Source organism: Bufo gargarizans, chromosome 4 (assembly GCF_014858855.1).
Source record: "Bufo gargarizans isolate SCDJY-AF-19 chromosome 4, ASM1485885v1, whole genome shotgun sequence".
Classification (NCBI taxonomy): Eukaryota; Metazoa; Chordata; class Amphibia; order Anura; family Bufonidae; genus Bufo; species Bufo gargarizans.
This window is the reverse complement of record NC_058083.1, coordinates 28,466,288-28,487,899: the sequence shown is the minus strand read 5'-3', so window position 1 is coordinate 28,487,899 and position 21,612 is coordinate 28,466,288. Positions and strand designations below refer to the sequence as shown.

The 21,612-nt window shown below is 45.4% G+C and overlaps 1 protein-coding gene across 1 annotated transcript in view; it reads left to right on the top strand.

The window, feature by feature from the left end:
* LOC122935139 (vomeronasal type-2 receptor 26-like) overlaps positions 1-21,612 on the top strand; it is a 67,221-nt gene that overhangs the window by 10,336 nt on the left and 35,273 nt on the right. Inside the window, exon 2 of the mRNA XM_044290903.1 lies at positions 12,253-12,977. Within this exon, the coding sequence (XP_044146838.1) occupies positions 12,253-12,977 (725 nt within the window). The remainder of the gene's footprint in view (positions 1-12,252; positions 12,978-21,612) is intronic.

The window sequence follows — 21,612 nt, the reverse complement described above, 5'->3', positions numbered from 1 at the left end:
ATTGCCAAAACCCAAAAAACGCATCAGCGCCTTCTGATTCTCAGGAAGCTCCCACTCAAGCACAGCAGCGGACCTTCTCGGGGTCCATGCGAAAACCAGAAGCCCCAGAATTTCTGGAACCGCAAACACACATTTTTCCAGTTTGTGTACAATTTATTCTCCCGCAGGATGAGCAAGACCTGACGTAGGTGGCCCTTATGAGTCTTGAAATCAGGAGAAAAATGTCATCTAGATACACTAATACAAATTTCCCCATTAAATGATAAAAAATGCTGTTCACAAAATGCTGAAAGACGGCTGGAGCATTCATCAAACCAAAAGGCCTAACTAAATTCTCAAAATGGCCATCAGGGGTATTGAAGGCCGTCTTCCATTTGTCTCCTTCCCAGACCCTGACCAGGTTGTATGCCCCTCTTAGATCCAACTTGGAAAAAACTTTAGCCCCAACAACCTTGTTAAACAGGTCCGGGATCAGAGGAAGCGGATAAGGGTCACGAATTGTGATACTGTTCAGCTCCCTGAAATCCAGACATGGTCTTAAAGAACCATCTTTTTTCTTAACAAAGAAAAAACCAGCGGCAACAGGTGACTTCGAGGGTCATATGTGTCCTTTTCTCAGGCTCTCAGAGATATAAGCACGCATAGCGATCCTTTCAGGTTGGGAGAGATTGTATAAATGAGATTTAGGCAGCTTGGCGCCTGGGATGAGATTAATAGGGCAGTCGTACTCCCAGTGCGGGGGCAACTCCTGGACACCACTCTCGGAAAACACATCCGAAAATTCAGAGATAAAAGATGGCACAGTCTTGGTAGAAATCTCTGAAAGAGACGCCGTGAGGAAATTCTCTCTGCAAAAGTCACTCCAACCATTTATTTGTCTCGCTTGCCAATCAATGGTGGGGTTATGTTTAGTGAGCCAGGGTAGCCCCAACACTAGAGGTGTAGGCAACCCGCTTAGGACGAAACATGACACATCCTCAACATAACTCTGCGGACTGTTTACCCTGGCATAAAAGACGTAGTCTAGACTCAGACTGAGCAATACGATCCGGATCATCATATATCTGACCCAGGGCTAAAAAAAATTCATCCACTGAATGGAGGGACCGTGCCCCCACCGGCAGCGAAAAGGCCAAAGACTGAGCGTTATCCCTGAGCAGCGAGATGATGATCCCCACCCTCCGCTCCTCATCACCAGAGGAATGGGGAAGTAGGCAAAAATGGAGTTTGCAAGCCTCTCTAAAACAAACAAAATTCTAACTACCCCCGGAGAACGTATCCGGAAGCGAGATTTTAGGTTTAGAACAAATTCCATGAACGCAAGCAGAAACAGTCACCTCAAACTGAGAGACAGTTTTCCGGAGATCTGCTACCTCCAGTGAAAGACCCTGCTTAAGACGGTTTTGGTGGTTTATAATGTCACGGATGGTGTAACAGAAAACAAGAAGTTACAAATAAGGATCCGACTGGCTTGATCCGAAACTAAGGAACAAAAGGGTGACCCTTATTTAAGCCCTGAAACTCTCCCTGTCTTCTCAGCCCATGCAAAGAACTCTATGATAGAAAATTGCATGCCCTCGTACCTCGACTGTATGACACCTGAACACCCTAAAATAGTGAGGGGACACGACCACCGGCTCCGTACACTTAATACGGAGGGAGTCAGGGTCACCTAGGATCAAGCAAACAGGAAAACACAAATCAATGAACAGACTTATCTGTAGAAGCATCAGTTGTAGCATCCAGCATGTACACACTCCAGGAAGTTGGATAAACCGCAAAGTGCAGTATGGGAGGGCATTTAAAGGGATGCAATCAGTGCAACTAGATGACAGCTGAGAGAGGGAAACGAGATGACAAAACAAAAGCAAAACAAAAGAACCTCAAGCAGGAGGTTCTGAAGAACGTCTGTCAGAGCTTCTCAGATGTCTGGTGGTGACACTCTGGTCGCTCTTTCAGTGTACCATTCACTGGCTCCACTTCTTCACCTCTTCTCTCTGTACACAGCCCCAAATGGACAAACCATCAACAGATTTGGTTTCCAGTACCATCTTTATGCTGATGACACACAACTACTGTATATACTTCATACCCTAACATCCCCCCTGCTGTACTACAGAACACTAGTGACTGTCTCTCTGCTGTCTTTAACATTATGTCCTCTCTCTATCTGAAACTAAATCTTTCAAAAACTGAACTTCTTGTGTTCTCTCCATATACTAACCTACCCAAACCTGATATCTCCCTGATGGTGCGACACCATCATCACTCCCAGGCAGAACGCTCGCCGCCTCAGGGTAACGTTTGACACTGATCTTTCTTTCACCCCCTATATTCAATCTCTCTCCTGGTCATGTCGCCTGCACCTCAAAAACATCTCTAGAATTCACCCCTTTCTCAATATGGAAACAACAAAAACTCTCATTGTTGCCCTGATGCATTCCCGCCTCTATTACTGTAACTCACTATTAATTGGCATCCCCCTCACCAGACTTTTCACTCTCCAATATATTCTTAATGCAGCAGCCAGGGTTACCTATCTGTCCAACCGCTACTCTAATGCCTCCACCCTGTGTCAGTCATTGCACTGGTTACCTGTACACTATAGAATCCAATTCAAACTGCTTGTCCTCACTCTCAAAGCCCTCCACAGTGCTGCACCCCCTACATCTCTTCCCTCATCTCTGTCTACCACCTTACCCGTACTCTCTATTCAGCCAATGACTTACGACTGACTTCCACTATAATGCGAACCTCTCACTCTCGGCTCCAAGATATCTCCCCAGCTGCACCAGTTTTCTGGAATGCTCTACCCCAAGAAATCAGGCTAAATCACAACATCCACAGTTTTAGGCGCTCCCTAAAAACACATCTTTTTAGCGAGGCTTATCACATCCCCTGATCTAACTCTTTTTCATATATAGACCATTTATAATTTCCTAAACCTGATCCTCCACCAAACTCTTCAAACATGCACCCAGAAGCACTTCATATATTTGCTGCTGAACGGCTCATGCAGCTTTATATCTGCTCCCCTATTCTCCCAAGATGGCTGGACCATTGTACAAAACAAGCACTTCTAAATTTTGTATCACCCCTATTTCCTCATAGATTGTAAGCTCTTGCGAGCAGAGCCCTCTTTCCTCTTGTTGTAATTATTGACTTTTCTGTTGCTATGTTATTTATGACTGATTCTACATGAACCCCTAAACTGTAAAGCACTGTTGAATAGTGATGGATGAACATCTGCCGGGACGGTTCGGGAACGCGATCAAATGTTCGCGAACCGCAAGTTCATGGCGGGCCCCATTCACTTTAACCCCTTAAGGACTCAGCCCTATTTCACCAGGCAATTTTTTGCAAATCTGACCAGTGTCACTTTAAGTGCTGATAACTTTAAAACACTTTTACTTACCCAGGCCGTTCTGAGATTGTTTTTTTCGTCACATGTTGTACTTCATGACAATGCTAAAATTGGTTCTAAAAAGTTAATTTTTTGCATAAAAAAATACCAAATTTACCAAACATTTTGAAACATTTTCAAATTTCAAAGTTTCAGTTTCTCTACTTCTGTAATACATAGTAATACCCCCACAAATTGTGATAACTTTACATTTCCCATATGTCTACTTCATGTTTGTATTATTTTGGGAATTATATTTTATTTTTTGGGGATGTTACATAGCTTAGAAGTTTAGAAGCAAATTTTGAAATTTTTTAGAAATTTTTCAAATCCCACTTTTTATGGACCAGTTCAGGTCTGAAGTCACTTTGTGAGGCTTACGTAATATAAACCATCCAAAAATGACCCCATTCTAGAAACTACACCCTTCAAGGTAATCAAAACTGATTTTAAAAACTTTGTTAACCCTTTAGGTCTTCCACAAAACTTCATAGCAAATGGACATAAAATTTAAGAATTTCGATTTTTTGGGAAAATTTTCCAATATAATAAATTTTTTCCAGGAACAAAGCAAGGGTTAACTGCCAAAAAAACCTCAATATAGGTTGCCCTGAATCCGTAGTTTGCAGAAACACCCCATATGTAGTCGTAAACTACTGTTTGGCCAAACGGGAGGACATAAAAGGAGGGGAACGCCATATGGTGTTTGCAAGGCAGATTTTGCAGGACTGGTTTTGTTTATACCATGTCCCATTTCAAGCCCCCCCCCCCCCCCCCCCCGTTGCACCCCTAGAATAGAAATTTCAAAAAAGTGATGCCATCTAAGAAAGTACACCCCTCAAGGTATTCAAAACTGGGTTTACAAACTTTTTTAACCCTTTAGGTGTTCCACAAGAGTTAATGGCAGATGGAGAAACAATTTACGAATTTCAATTTTTTGGAAAATTTTCCATTTTTAACCCATTTTTTCAAGTAATAAACTGCCAAACAAAACGCAATATGGGTTGCCCTGATTCTGTAGTTTGCAAAAACACCCTATATGTGGTCCTAAACTACTGTTTGGCCAAACGGGAGGACATAGAAGGAGGGGAATGCCATATGGGTTTTGGAAGGCAGATTTTGTAGGACTGGTTTTGCTTATACCATGTCCCATTTCATACCCCCCGTTGCACCCCTAGAATAGAAATTTCAAAAAAGTGACTCCATCTAAGAAAGTACACCCCTCAAGGTATTCAAAACTGGGTTTACAAACTTTGTTAACCCTTATGTGTTCAACAAGAGTTAATGGCAGATGCAGAAACAATTTAGGAATTTCTATTTTTTGGAAAATTTTCCATTTAACCCTTACTTAATTACTGGAAAAAAATGGGTTAACAGCCAAACAAAACTCAATATGGGTTGCCCTGATTCTGTTATTTGCAGAAACACCCCATATGTAGTCATAAACTACTATTTGGCTAAACGACAGTACATAGAAGAAGGGGAACGCCATATGGTTTTTGGAAGGCAGATTTTGCTGGACTGGTTTATTTACACCATGTACCCTTTCAAGCCCCCTGATGCACCCCTAGAGTAGAAACTCCACAAAAGTGACCCCATCTAGGAAACTACGGGATAAGGTGGTTGTTGTTTTGGGACTATTTTAGGGTGAATATGATTTTTGGTTGCTCTATATTACACTTTTTTGAGGCAAGGTAACAAAAAATTCTAAAATTGTTTCTACATTCGCTATTTCGTTTTGTGGAACACCTAAATGGTTTACAAAGTTTGTAAAGTAACTTTTGAATACCTTGAGTGGTGTCATTTCTTAGATAAGGTCGCTTTTTTGGAGTTTCTAGTCTAGGCTACATTGGGGGGGGGGGGCTTCTAATGGGACGTGGTATAAATAAACCAGTCCATCAAAATCTGCCTTCCAGAAACCAAATGGCGTTCCCTTCGTTCTATGCCCTGCCGTGTGGCTATATAGCCATTTACGACCACATATGGGGCGTTTCTGTAAACTACAGAATCAGGGCAATAAATATTTAGTTTGGTTTGGCTGTTAACCCTTGCTTTATTACCGGAAAAAAAAGGATTCAAATGGAAATTTTGCCAAAAAACTGGTGTTTTGGCACCGTTTTTATTTTATATTTTTAACGCTGTTCATCCGAAGGGGTTTGGTCAAATGTTATTTTTATAGGGCAGATTCTTACGGACGCGGATACCTAATATGTTTACATTTTACAATTTATTTAGATTTTACACTATATTATCATTTTAGGAACCAAAAAAAAAATATTTTAGGAGCTACAGTTTTTATTTTTTTATTTTTTTGGGCGACTAGCTAATGTAGGGGCTAATTTTTTGCGGGATGAGATGGCGGTTTTATTGGCACTAATTGGGGGTGCATATGACATTTTGATCACTCGCTAGTACACTTTTTGTGATGTTAGGTGACAAAAAAATGGCTTTTTTCTTTTTTACGCAGTTCATCCCGGGGGGTTGGGTTAAATGTTATTTTTATAGAGAAGATTTTTACGGACGCGGCAATGCCCAATATGTATGGCTTTCAGACTTTGGAGACACTAAGCAGGCATCCTCAAAAAGCGGCCCTCCAGATGTTGTAAAACTACAATTCCCACCATGCCCTGCTGATGGCTGTAGGTTGTCTGGGCATGCTGGGAGTTATAGTTTTACAACATCTGGAGGGCCGCAGTTTGAGGATGCCTGCACTAAAACTAATATTTTTGGAAAAAGAATTGTTTCCGTGTCTCCAAAGTCTGAGAGCCATCGTTTTTTATGTTCTCTAGGGGACTGTTGGGGATAATAAAAATGTAATACTCCATGGAAGTGTGATACTCCCTGAAGCAATCGATAACGCTGAGGCCCGGATGATCGGGGCAAGTGTCGCACTGAGTGGTGGTGTCCTTCCGTATCCCCCTCTTGTGACACACTCTGCATCTTTTTTGGGTTCGTCCCTTCTTTCCAGTATGGGGGACCACACCTGGAAAATGTTTGCCAGGGACGATCCGGCGCCTCCAATTCCCGAGGTACTCCGGCCTGCTCTTTCCTTGTCTGAAAAAATCAGGCCCTTGAGGACTGCCTCATAGAATTGGAGGAATGTCCCTGTGCTGCCAGCGCTTCGGGATAGTACAAAAGAGTTGTACAAGGCAACCTGTACCAAGTAGACCCCAACTTTTTTGTACCATGCCCGGGTTTTGCGCATGGCATTATATGGCTTGAGGACTTGATCAGAGAGAGCAACTCCTCCCATATACCGATTGTAGTCGACAATACAATCGGGCTTGAGGACCGTTGCCACGGTACCTTGCACAGGGACAGGGGTGATGCCATTACCGTGGATTGTGGACAGTACAAGGACATCCAACTTGTCCTTATACCTGACCAGCAACAGGTTTCCACTGGTAAGGGCACGGGTCTCACTCCTGGGGATAGGTACCTGGAGGGGGTGGGCAGGGAGGCCGCGCTGATTTTTCTGCACGGTCCCACAAGCGAACGTGGATCTGGCGGCAAGGTACCTGAACAAGGGAATGCTAGTATAAAAGTTATCCACGTACAAGTGGTAACCCTTATCTAGCATTGGGTACATAAGGTCCCACACGAGTTTCCTGCTAACACCCAGAGTGGGGGGACATTCTGGGGGTTGAATACAGGAATCTTGACCCTCGTACACACGAAATTTGTAAGTGTACCCTGAGGTACTCTCACAAATTTTGTACAGCTTCACGCCATACCTCGCCCGCTTAGTGGGAATGTATTGGCGGAAACTGAGTCTCCCCTTGAACGCAACAAGAGACTCATCAACCGCGACCTCCCTTCCAGGTACGTAGGCCTGCGCAGGATCACCTTGGGGGGGGGTGGACATGCTGCATTATCTGAATAATGCAGACATTTCCGGATGGCCTCAAAACGGGAGCGTGTCATGGCTGTACTGTAGAATGGGGTCTGGTAGAGGATGTCCCCACTCCAGTATTGCCTGACACTGGGTTTTTGCACTAGATCCATGTGCAGCACGAGGCCCCAAAATGTCCTCATCTCGGCTGCACTGACCGGCGTCCAGCCACCGGGTCTAGCCAAAAAGGAGCCCGGGTGCTGAGCACCGAACTGTTGGGCATACAGGTTTGTCTGCTCCACCATCAGATTCACAAAGGGGTCACTGAAAAAAAAACTAAAAAAGTCCATTTCAGTGAACCCCACTGTGGGAATCTTGATTCCTGAATTGCCAACAAAATCTGGAATCTCGGGCTCAAAATCCACAGGGGGACACCAGCTAAGTTCACCGGCAGGGGGTTCCGGTGGGCTTATTTGGTGGGCCAGGAAACCAGTACAAGCCCCAGGGCGGCTCGTACTAGGGTGAGCCACAGGGTCCCTAGCATGTGGGGCCCCTGGCTCCGCCGCCTTGGGGGCTCATCGGCATCAGATGATGATGAGGAGGATGCAGATGACAAGAGGAACGTGGGGTCATCCTCATCCTCACTGGGGCTCTCGGAGTCGGAGACAAGCTGGGCGTATGCCTCATCCACCGAGAACATCCGGCGGGCCATGGGTATGTGTGTGTGCGTGTGTATGTGCGTGCGTGTAAAACTTTATTGTATGTGCGTGTATGTGGGGGGCACGGGTCTTCCCGTACTAAAAAAAATAAAAATAAACAATTGACAAGTTGAAACTTGCTGATCAGAGGTACAACGCTGATCAGCGGTGGGGCAAGCGATGCGCTAACAGTGGCCGGACGCTAAGAGTGCCGGCCAGTCAGCGCACGCAAAAAAATAAAAAACTGTGGTGGTGGTGGGGGGGGGGGGAGGAGTGTCTGGTGGGGGGGTGGGCGGGCTGGTAGTTCTGGGGGGGGGCTGGTGGTGGGGGGTCAAGTGGCAGGGGGGGTCTAGGGTCTCAAAGCTAAAAAACTATAAATTTAGATAAAGTTTTTTTTTTTTTTTCTAACTAACTTTTCCCTTCTATCCCTGCCTAACGGTGCCTCTCCCTCACTGACCCTAACCTACCTGGAGGGTGATGGGTGCAGGAGGGTGATGGGTGCCGACGGGGGGATCGCAGGAGCCTGGTGAGGACGGTGCTGGACAGTGCAGGTGCTGAAACAGGAAGAGGTGGGGAGAGAGGAGCGCCGGGAGTTTGAATCTCCCGCCTCTCTCCAGCACCAATCAGCACCCTGGACAGCGGCCATCAGCACCACGGCCAGCACCGCCTCTCCCAAATGGTCAGAGTGTGATTGGTGGTGTGTAATCACACCACCGATCACAGTCCTTTTCCGGTCCATCGGGTCACCGGAGACCTGAATGGACCGGTAACGCAGCAAACCGCAGGTCTGAATTGACCTGCGGTTTGCTGCGATCGCCGATACGGGGGGGTCACATGACCCCCCCGGCGTTGTGACAGGATGCCCGCTGAATGATAACAAATCACATTTTTTTTCTAAAGTGGCTGCTGCATATGTTACAAAATGAAAGAAAGATGCCCGGGAACGATGGATTCCCCCATAATGCCGTGCAACCAGCCAATCAGCAGCTAGCCCGCCCCTGTGATGTCACAGCCCTATAAAAAGTCTCTTCCTGCCCGGTCTCCCACATTTTACAGTTGACTGAGCATAGTAAGAGAAGTGACAAGTGCTAGGGAAAGTATTTTACAAAGCTTTTAATAGTATAATCTGGGATAGGGGCAATGAAGGGACACTGTAGGGAGAGCGTAGGAAGAGCAAAGGGAGACTGCAGCACAGGGCAGGTGTGTAGGCTAAAGGGATCCTTAGGAGACAGCACAGTTTGCATCAATCCCTTGTGTAGGGCACAGAGCTATCTAATTGACCTGTGTAATATAACTGTTATACCTTGTCTACCTTGTTTCATAGCTAAACAATTCCATTATATGGGGTGAATAACCTGTTTAATATAACTGTTATTGGGGTGCCCAGCTGATTTCATAGATAAGCAATTCTATTACCCCTTGAGTCTCATATTAGGGTGAATAAGCTATATAATATAACTGTTATTGGGGTGTCCAGACTGACACTGAATAACTTATTTTACATATACAGTTACCAAACAGTATGTCTAACAAAGAGGTGCCAGGACCCTCCAAAGGAATGGGCAGCGGCAAAAATGCTGCCGAAGCCAGCAGAAGTGGCAACAGAAGAAGAGGTGGTAGCAGCAGCCTCAGCAACAGGCCAGAGCAACTAAACCTGAACCAGAAGGTGATGGCATACTTGGACTGCACTCTGCCACCCCAGATCCAAGATCCCCTGGACTAATGGGCAGCCAAAATTTATTTGTGGCTGCAACTGGCAAAGTTTGCCCTGGACTAGTTTTCCTGCCCAGCCAGTAGAGTGGAATCAGAGAAGGTGTTTAGTGCGGCGAGGGGCATAGTTACCTCAAAGCGGACTCGCCTTTTAACAGGTAATGTTGAGAGATTAATCTTTCTAAAGATGAATCAGGCATGGACCAGCCAGGATTTCCACACACCGGTGCCTGATGCATTAGACTAGATTATTCTTGCAGTCATTTTCTGACTGCAGTGTGCAGCCACACCAGAACACAATTAAAAAAGGCCCGTTACTTCTGGCCACTTTCTTCAGCCACTATTCTGATTCTACCACCCGCCGGATGCCACACACCTGCTGCCATCTTCTCCTACTGCCACCGTCTTGTGCTGTTACTGTTACTGCTGTTGCCCAAAACTCTGTGATGGGGCCACTCTGTTGACTCTGCATGTTGTTACCACCCTCACCACTATGTGACTGGACCACTATGTTGACTCCTCATGCTGTTGCCACCCTCCGCACTCTGTGACTGGGCCACTATGTTGACTCCCCATGTTGTTGCCACCAGTGATGGTCAGTTTGCAGTGTTCGCCAGCGAACACATGCGGGCTGCCATCTTTAGTAAGGTAGACTCACCTGACCGGCGATGCACAGATGAGCCCTTACCTGTGCCTGTGCCGGGTGCCGGTCTGAAATCAAATGCAGTCACCGGGAGCAGGCAGTTCCGAGAACAGCCCGATGAAGGCCCCCGGCGGCTGTTCTCGGAACTGCCTGCTCCCCGTGACTGAATTTTATTTCAGACCGACTCCCAGCACAGGTAAGGGCTTACCTTTGTATCGCCGGACGGGTGAGCCTACCTTACTAAAGATGGCAGCCATCTGACCATCACTGGTTGCTACCTTCAACACTCTTTGACAGGGCCACTAGTGTCCCTGTTTGGCCTTGTTGACATCACCATTTATTTTATCCTTCTTCTGATCTGTCAGAAGAACTGAAATTTGAGAAATAAAACAGAACCTGACTTTGCAGCAGCCGTAAGGCCTCTATCAAACGGTCAGTATTTTGCAGCAGGGTTTGATCACAATTTGGAAGCCAAAAGCAGGACTGGGTCCAAAACATAGAAGATATGCAAATATTTCCATCATGTGTCATCTCTGTTTTGGACCAACTCCCTTTTTTGGCCTTACCAATATTGATCAGTTACTGACCAAGGCAGATGCTCAAAAGACAGGATCAATTTTTTTGGCGATTGTTCTTCTGACGGATCATAAGAAGGGAAAAATAAACAGAGATGTCAACACAAACTTACTGCTGACAACCTCTTCACTCTGTCATGGGGCCACTACTTGTATCAACGTATAACAGAACAGGTTGTCTAGCAATGTGGAATCAGAAGACGGTGTAAAAGGAGTGCACTCTTTCACTCTATAGTAGAATCTTGGGCCATTGCACAGTTTAGGGCTCTTTCACACCTGCGTTCTTTTCTTCCGGCATAGAGTTCCGTTGTCGGGGCTCTATGCCGGAAGAATCCTGATCAGGATTATCCTAATACATTCTGAATGGAGTGAAATCCGTTCAGGATGCATCAGGATGTCTTCAGTTCCGGAACGGAACGTTTTTTGGCCGGAGAAAATACCGCAGCATGCTGCGCTTTTTGCTCCGGCCAAAAATCCTGAACACTTGCCGCAAGGCCGGATCCGGAATTAATGCCCATTGAAAGGCATTGATCCGGATCCGTCCTTAAGCTAAACATCGTTTTGGCGCATTGCCGGATCCGACGTTTAGCTTTTTCTGAATGGTTACCATGGCTGCCGGGACGCTAAAGTCCTGGCAGCCATGGTAAAGTGTAGTGGGGAGCGGGGGAGCAGTATACTTACTATCCGTGCGGCTCCCGGGGCGCTCCAGAGTGACGTCAGGGCGCCCCAGGCGCATGGATGACGTGATCGCATGGCACGTCATCCAAGCGCATGGGGCGCTCTGGCGTCATTCTGGAGCGCCCCGGGAGCCGCGCGGACTGTAAGTATGCCGCTCCCCCGCTCCCCGCTCCTACTATGGCAACCAGGACTTTAATAGCGTCCTGGCTGCCATAGTAACACTGAAAGTATTTTGAAGACGGATCCGTCTTCAAATGCTTTCAGTACACTTGCGTTTTTCCGGATCCGGCGTGTACCTCCGGCAAGTGGAGTACATGCCGGATCCGGACAACGCAAGTGTGAAAGAGGCCTTAGTACATTATACCTGACGCTAACATTGACCTCTAAGGCTGATATCACACTTGAGTTGTTTGGTCAGTTTTTGACCAAATAATTGAAGTGTGAATACATTCTAAGAGTGACGCCTGTCAACTGCCAGTCATACTGACACACAGTAACTGTTTCACTACCACAACGGACTAGCTATGCATGTTCCTGCAATGCACAGTGATGTGCACAAAGATACACTCTCCCTGCAGGCCGGGAAATAGCAGATTTTTAAAGCGCTTCATGACAAATTAATTTGGATCAAATCAAATTTTTTTTAAAACATTCAATGAAGCGTCCGACTCAAATTTTTGAAAACTTTGCTACTCTCTATTCTCTTCCTATAGATCAGCTATGGAGCGATGGATCCTGTATTCAACAACAAGCTCCTGTTCCCTTATTTCTCTCGCACAGTCCCTGATGGGTCCACTCAGTATGAAGCCATTGTCCTCCTACTGGAGCATTTTGGCTGGAGCTGGGTGGGGATGGTGACAGCAGATGATGATAGCAGTCAACAAGCCAGCATGGAGATCTTCAATGTAATAACACGGAGCGGGGTCTGCATAGCTTATAGAGAATTTGTCAGTGATTATGCTTTTTTCAAACGATCTATGGCCTCCAGGAAGGTGCTTTATAAAATACAAAAGACTCACTGCAATGTGATTATATTTATTGGTTACACATATGGCTTACAGTCATTGAACTTAATATTGTCTGATGACCTCAGTCCTAGGAAAGTTGTCATCATACTGTCACTTGCTTTTCCTGAAGAAATACTCACATTCACAACATTACAAGGATCTTTCTGGCTCATGCTTCAAAAAGGAAGAATTCCAGGATTAAAAGAATATTTACTCACAGCCGGTCCTCTAAAATATCCTGACATTGACCTGATGTTTGAAGTATGGGAAGATTATCTTTATTGCAGCCTTGGACCATATCATTTATACAGACCATGTAATGAAAGAGATGTTCTAGGTAATGTGGATCGCTCCCGGTATGATGTAGACAATTTCCGTTACACATTCAGTGTGTACTCTGCAGTGTATATTGTGGCTTATGCCTTACATCATCTGATCTACTCACATAAAAGACAAGAACTTCTCCAGTTATTTTCCATTCAGAGTTCAAAAGTTGCTTGGCAGGTGAGATCTTCAGACATCCAGACTATTTAATATTTTTAATATTTTAATTATTTTTATATGCAAAATATGAAGATATATATATATATATACACACATACACTCACCTAAAGAATTATTAGGAACACCATACTAATACTAAATGGACCCCCTTTTGCCTTCAGAACTGCCTTAATTCTACGTGGCACTGATTACACAAGGTGCTGATAGCATTCTTTAGAAATGTTGGCCCATATTGATAGGATAGCATCTTGCAGTTGATGGAGATTTGAGGGATGCACACCCAGGGCACAAAGCTCCCGTTCCACCACATCCCAAAGATGCTCTATTGGGTTGAGATCTAGTGACTGTGGGGGCCATTTTAGTACAGTGAACTCATTGTCATGATCAAGAAACCAATTTGAAATGATTTGAGCTTTGTGACATGGTGCATTATCCTGCTGGAAGTAGCCATCAGAGGATGGGTACATGGTGGTCATGAAGGGATGGACATGGTCAGAAACAATGCTCAGGTAGCCCGTGGCATTTAAACGATGGCCAATTGGCACTAAGGGGCCTAAAGTGTGCCCAGAAAACATACCCCACACCATTACACCACCACCACCAGCCTGCACAGTGGTAACAAGGCATGATGGATACATGTTCTCATTCTGTTTACGCCAAATTTGGACTCTACCATTTGAATGTCTCAACAGAAATCAAGACTCATCAGACCAGGCAACATTTTTTCAGTCTTCAACTGTCCAATTTTGGTGAGCTTGTGCAAATTGTAGCCTCTTTTTCCTATTTGTAGTGGAGGTGAGTGGTACCCGGTGGGGTCCTCTGCTGTTGTAGCCCATCCGCCTCAAGGTTGTGCGTGTTGTGGCTTCACAAATGCTTTGCTGCATACCTCGGTTGTAACGAGTGGTTATTTTAGTCAACATTGCTCTTCTATCAGCTTGAATCAGTCGGCCCATTCTCCTCTGACCTCTAGCATCAACAAGGCATTTCCGCCCACAGGACTGCCGCATACTGGATGTTTTTCCCTTTTCACACCATTCTTTGTAAACCCTAGAAATGGTTGTGTGTGAAAATCCCAGTAACTGAGCAGATTGTGAAATACTCAGACCGGCCCGTCTGGCACCAACAACCATGCCACGCTCAAAATTACTTAAATCACCATTCTTTCCCATTCTGACATTCAGTTTGTAGTTCAGGAGATTGTTTTGACCAGGACCACAACCCTACATGCATTGAAGGCAACTGCCATGTGATTGGTTGACTAGATAATCGCATTAATGAGAAATAGAACAGGTGTTCCTAATAATTCTTTAGGTGAGTGTATATATATATATATATATATATATATATATATTGTATGGCTGATCTATTTAAGATATAGTGGTTTCATGTCATATCAAGTTCAATACATAAACACAGCACCAGAACCAAGCTAAGGACATACAAAATACTATATCAGAACCATCCTCAGTACATGTATACAGCACCAGAACTAAGCTCAGAACATAAATGCAGCACCACAGCCAAGCAGGGTACATACTGTATATACAGCACTAGAACCAAGCCCAGTAAATACAGTAATTTCTAGACTACAACACTCACCTTTTAGCAGCAGAAAATCTTGTTTAAAATGCCTGTCTATTAAAGTTTGCGTTTAGGGTGCTCCAGAAAGCCAGGCCTCCCCAACTGCTTCATTTATGATCAGTTAGAGCTTGTTACCTCCCCGACTGAGTGATCAGTGCAGGCAAGAATCAGCTTATGGAGAGGACAGTGGGGAATGCCTTCCTCTCTAGGCTGACGATCCCCAGGCAGCAGGGAAATACATGAAAGCTCTGACTTAATGTAGCTATAGGACCTTTAATTATGTCACCTGTGGGAGAAGCCAAACCAGTATTCGCATACAGGAAAATTCATACAAGACATTGTCCAGATGGTACACCGACATACTTATACATGAGGGGTATGGCAGATAGGGATCTCTGTTGGAGATGCAATGTAGCCCCCTGTACAGTGTCGGACTGTGGTGCCTAGGGCCCACCAGTGGAAATTATTTTTGGGGCCCACCCTACAGCTACCCAAAAAAATATAGAACTTGTTCATTTTTCGGGCTCATGCACATGAATATTCGCAGTTTAGCGCACAATACAGTGTGCAAAACAGAACGGTATTGTGCACTGCTCAATATCAGATGTTTCTCGTTAAGCAGCTCATTGTAATTGATAACCTAATCTGTTAAGGTCCCTTTACACAAGGCGACAGAGCAGGGGATTGTTGGGGAGGAAGCGTTCCTTCCCGACAATTGCCTGCTCTTTGACGGAGGAGAACGCTGTATTTCCATGCAGTGGTCTCCATTGTATGGGGAGCAGTGATCACTACTGTCAATGTTCTTCCCCAAACTGACAGCAGATCGTGATCACACAGCACAATCTACTTCCAGTAAATGATAATTTTTATGTGCGCACAAACGATCGAATGACGGCACCCGATGAATCAGTCTAGACGACATCCACCGCAGCCATGACGCCCAAGAGCTACTAAAGCGAGCAACACGGTGACCTACACTGTGACAATATGTCTATCTTTATTTATTTTTTACATAATAAAGCATTTTTTTTTTCTAAATCATGTTTCCGTTTCTGAAATCCATATAGGTATATGTTTTATTTTTCTGCCAATGATCTTGTGTAGGGGCTTCATTTTTGCAGAAAGAGTCACACCACTGGGACCCGCACCTATATTGAGAACGGAGCCCTGAAAGTGGTGGAGGGCGTGCTGCGCATAAGCAGCCGCCCTCCCTTTATTTTCTATGGGGCCCCCACAAATAGTCGTGCACTGGCTTAGCTATTTCCGTCACCCTATAGAAGTGAATGGGAGCGGTTGCCGGTTATGCTCAGTGCGCTCCCATTCACTTCTATGTGGAGAGAGCACTTGGTGGTGTCCAGACCGGAGTCCTTCAGCCACCACCTAGCGGGGCTCCGTTACTGATATACGTGGGACCCACATCTATAATACAAGCCAAAAATTCGGCTGGGCATAAAATTTTCAATAGATGGTTCCGTGAAAACGGAACAGATACGGAAGACATAAGGAGTACATTGTGTATGTGTTCTGTTTTTTTTGCAGACCCATTGACTTGAATGGAGCCAGGTAACGTGATTTGCGGGCAAAAATAGGACATGTTCTATCTTTCAATACAGAAAAGCAATGCATACGGAGTACATTCCTCTTTTTTGCGGAACCATTGAAATAAATGGTTCCGTATATGGAACGCAAGAAACGGCCCATAAATGGAAAAATAAAGAAAAATGGTTGTGTGCAGGAGGCCTAATACTAAAAAGAAAACAACTAAAGCACAAAATAAAACAAAAAATACTGTATTTTTTTACATTTCCATCTATGGAGCTGTGTCCTGTGTGAGGACTCATTTTTTGAGGGTCCGATCTGTACTATATTGATGGAGTGTGTGTGACTTTTTTAGCAATCTTTACTCAAATTTTTGTAGCATGCAATCATAATTGTGATATAAAATTACAGCATGTTGCAGGAAAACTTCAACTCCCAGCAGGTCCTGAAGGTTTACATCTCAAAGGGCACCAATTGCCAGTAAAATGTGAAATTATATTTTTATTAAACTATAGATTTACCTACAGCAAGGTCCATATATTGGGACATGGACACAATTCTAATTTTTTTGGCTCTATACACCACCACAATGGATTTGAAATGAAATGAACAAGATGTGCTTTACCTGCAGACTGGCAGCTTTAATTTGAGGGTATTTACATCCAAATCAGGTGAACGGTGCAGGAATTACCACAGTTTGCATATGTGACTCCCACTTGTTAAGGAACCAAAAGTAATGGGACAATTGGCTTCTCGGCTGTTCCATGGCCAGATGTGTGTTTATTCCCTCATTATCCCAATTACAATGAGCAGATAAAGGGTCCAGAGCTCATCTCCAGTCTGCTATTTGCATTTGGAATCTGTTACTGTCAACTCTCAAGATGAGATCCAAAGAGCTATCACTATCAGTGAAGCAAGCCATCCTTAGGCTGAAAAAACACAACAAACCCATCAGAGAGATAGCAAAAACATTAGGCCTGGCCAAAACAACTGTTTGAAATATTATTAAAAAGAAGGAACGCATTGGTGAGCTCAGCAACACCAAAAGACCCAGAAGACCACGGAAAACAACTGTGGTGGATGACCAAAGAATTCTTTCCCTGGTCAAGAAAACACCCTTCACAACAGTTGGCTAGATCAAGAACACTCTCCAGGAGGTAGGTGTATGTGTGTCAAAGTCAGCAATCAAGAGAAGACTTCACCAGAGTGAATACAGAAGGTTCACCACAAGATGTAAACCATTGGTGAGCCTCAAAAACAGGAAGGCCAGATTAGAGTATTGCAAACGACATCTCAAAAAGCCTTCACAGTTCTGGAACAACATCCTACGGACAGATGAGACCAAGATCAACTTGTTACCAGAGTGATGGGAAGAGAAGAGTATGGAGAAGAAAAGGAACTGATCATGATCCTAAGCATAACACCTCATCAGTGAAGCATGGTGGTGGTAGTGTCATGGCGTGGGCATGTATGGATGCCAATGGAACTGGTTCTCTTGAATTTATTGATGATGTGACTACTGACAAAAGCATCAGGATGAATTCTGAAGTGTTTCGGGCAATATTATCTTCTCATATTCAGCCAAATGCTTCAGAACTCATTGGACGGCTCTTCACAGTGCAGATGGACAATGACCCAAAGCATTCTGCAAAAGCAACCAAAGAGTTTTTTTAAGGGAAAGAAGTGGAATGTTATGCAATGGCCAAGTCAATCACCGGACCTGAATCCGATTGAGCATGCATTTCACTTGCTGAAGACAAAACTGAAGGGAAAATGCCCCAAGAACAAGCAGGAACTGAAGACAGTTGCAGTAGAAGACTGGCAGAGTATCACCAGGGATGAAACCCAGCATCTGGTGATGTCTATGCGTTCCAGACTTCAGGCTGTTATTGACTGCAAAGGATTTGGATCCAAGTATTAAAAGGTGAAAGTTTGGTTTATGATTATTATTGTGTCCCATTACTTTTGGTCCCTTAACAACTGGGAGGCACAGATGCAAACTGTTGCAATTCCTACACCGTTCACCTGATTTGGATGTAAATACCCTCAAATTAAAGCCGACAGTCTGCAGGTAAAGCACATCTTGTTTGTTTCATTTCAAATCCATTGTGGTGGTGTATAGAGCCAAAAATGTTAGAATTGTGTCCATGTCCCAATTATAATACTATCTTGGGGGACTAGCGGCAGCCTGTGATGTCCACCACTGAGTCACAGACTGCTTCTGTTTTATGGGGGACACAGCAGCACCAGCATGTCTGCACACTCAGGAGCACAGTAAAAGCCCGCCGCCGTGCTCTGCAGACTCTAGAATATGGGCGGGCGGCAGGGCTCGGTGAAGACGGAGCGTGCGTGCAGCGCAGGGAGTGAGAAGGAAGCGCAGGCACCGCACCACCTGTATCAAGAGGCGAATCCTGCCGCCCACTGAAAGATGACAGCGTCAGCCGCCAGCATCACTGCAGGGCAAGTTAAGTGTCGAGTTCATCAAGATCATCTGGCCACCTTCTGTATGTCTGTGTAGCTCTGCTCTTCCTATTGAAGCGGCAGGCAGCGGCCCGTGCCAGCAGAAAGCTGGGGCTGCCTGCCACTGCTAATTACTATAAAGACCACAGGTCGCACTACATTTTTTCCAGAAGAGTAAAAAATACTTCTATTAACAATTTTCAGGAGTATTTTTAGTACAGATTTAGTACAAATTTTGCGGTAATTCACATATAAAATGCATAGGCCCACATAACGTTATGAGGCTGATCTTTCTGCAGGGAAACCATTGCTAGTCTCTCATGCAGAAACAAATGTAGACAATTTTATATTTATCCAACATTATACACTAAACATTAAGACCACTGCTACACAGCGCCCACCTGATGCTGCCACACACTGCGCCCACCTGACGCAGCCATACACAGCGCCCACCATATGCTGCCACACACTGCGCCGACCTGACGCTGCCATACTTAGTGCCCACCTGATGCTGCCATACACAGCGCCCACCTGATGCTGCCAAAAACTGCGCCGACCTGACGCTGCCATACTTAGCGCCTACCTGACAGCGCCATACACAGCGCCGCCTGAAGCTGTCATACACAGCGCCTCCCTGACGCTGCCATACACAGCGCCCCCCTGAAGCTGCTATACACAGTGCCAGCCTGATGCTGCCAAGCACAGGGCCCATCTGACACTGCTATACAATGCGCCCGCCTGAAGCTGCCATATACAGGGCCCCCTGGCGCTGCCATACACTGCACCCACCTGACGCTGCCATACACTGCACCCACCTGACGCTGCCATACACAGCGCCCACCCTGACGCTGCCATACACAGCGCCCCCCTGACGCTGCCATACACTGCGCCCGCCTGACGCTGCCATACACTGCGCCCACCTGACGCTGCCATACACTGTGCTCGCCTGATGCTGCCATACACTGTGACCGCCTGACACTGCCATACACAGGGCCCACCTGACACTTCCATATACATATTACATACACAGCTCTACCACATGCCCATTACACAGATAGAACTGCTGTGTGCACATTACACACAGAAAACTGTACAATGGACTGGTTACACTGACATAGCAATGCTTTATACACACCTTCCATACATAAAGTACCTCTGCATCTCCACCAGCACAATCCTACATGGAGCCTGTGTTCCCCTAACTCCTCCCATGCACATGGCTGATCACATGACTGTGACATCACCACAGGTCCTGTAACCACAACCTAGTGTTTAGTCCAGTCTCTGGATCTGCTCCTGGTAAGAGAGATAACCCTGAGGGACAGAGCTTCTCGGGAGAGGGGTGGTGCTTCAACTAGGCAGGGGGCCACCGAGGATTTCCCTGGCTCCCCGGTGGGCCAGTCCAAACCTGCCTCTGGACTATATAACATATATGGTGATTTAGCACTAAAATCCAACCTTTTTGGGACAAAATAGAAGATATAATTAACTTGGTGTGTCCAGAACCTCCATCACCAACTCCAAATCAGGTTCTACTTTGGCAAGATTCCTCTTCATTCTGCCCATGCAAAACAGCACTGACTATTTTTCTCATTTTAGCAGCCAAACTGTTAATACCACTACACTGGTTGAGCTCTTCCTCTCCATCACATCAGAAGTGGTTGTACAGGGTTGACCAACTCTGCAAACTTGAAGAACTCACTTCTTGGATAGAGCGTAGACATGAGTGCTTTTTGTAAACCTGGTCTCCCTGGCTAAAATACCATACACAGTGATCTTATTTCTGCTACAGATCCTCCTCACAGAATGACTGAAGAAATCTATTTCAATTTATTTTGATTTAAAGGGAATCTGTCACCTGCTTTTAGCATTTAAAGCTTTCAACATTGCCATGCTCAATAAAGTACCTTATTTCCTGCAGTGGTCTTCTTACTTTATTTAGTTTTGTCATTTTTATAATAAAAAAAAAATATATTTTTCTGATATGCTAATGAAGCTCCAAGGTGCCCAGAGTGGCGTTTTTTTTTTCCTTCTGGAGCCCAGTGAGGCCCTTCTGCAGTGCCCAGCCCACCTTAATTTGAAGCCCAAGAAAGCCTCCTGATCATGAAAAACTTACAATTACTTGGCTTGATCCTTGGGGATCTCAGACACCTCCACACTTTGGCCGGGGGCTCGACGGAGTTGATGTGTTTTATCCTAATGAGAAAAATTTCATAATAAGGATTTGGAGAAGAGGCAGAGGAATAGCAGAGCAGGGAGAGGCTGATGCTGCTACTAGTGGGCTCAGACCATGGGGGAGTAATTAAGCCCAACATAATGCCTCTCCCCAGTAGTAATAATTTTCCTTATAATAGACAGTGCAAAAAATACCCCCTTGTAATGTCCCCAGTTGAGCTAATGTCCCCATAGTGCCCACTATAATGTGCCAGTAGCAAATAGGCCCCCCTATAATGTGCCAGTAGCCATAGGCCCCCCTATAATGTGCCAGTAGCCATAGGCCCCCTATAATGTTCCAGTAGCCATAGGTCCCCCTATAATGTGCCAGTAGCCATAGGCCCCCCTGTAATCTGCCAGTAGCGATAGACACTTCTATAATGTGACAGTAGCCAAAGGCCTCCGTATAATGTGCCAGTAGCCATAGGCCCCCCTATAATGTGCCAATAGCCAATAGGCCCCCCTAAAATGTGCCAGTAGCTATAGGCCCACCTATAATCTGCCAGTAGCCATAGCCCCCCCTAGAATTTGCCAGTAGACATAGGCCCCCCTATAATGTGCCAGTAGCCATAGACCCCCTATATAATGTGCCAGTAGCCATAGGCCCCCCACTATAATGTGCCAGAAGCCAGATAGGGCCCCCTATAATGTGCCAGTAGCCAGATGGGGCCCCCATATAATGTGTCAGTAGCCAGATAGGGGCCACCCTATAATGTGCCAGTAGCCAGATAGGGCCCCCCTATAATGTGCTAGTAGACAGATAGGCCC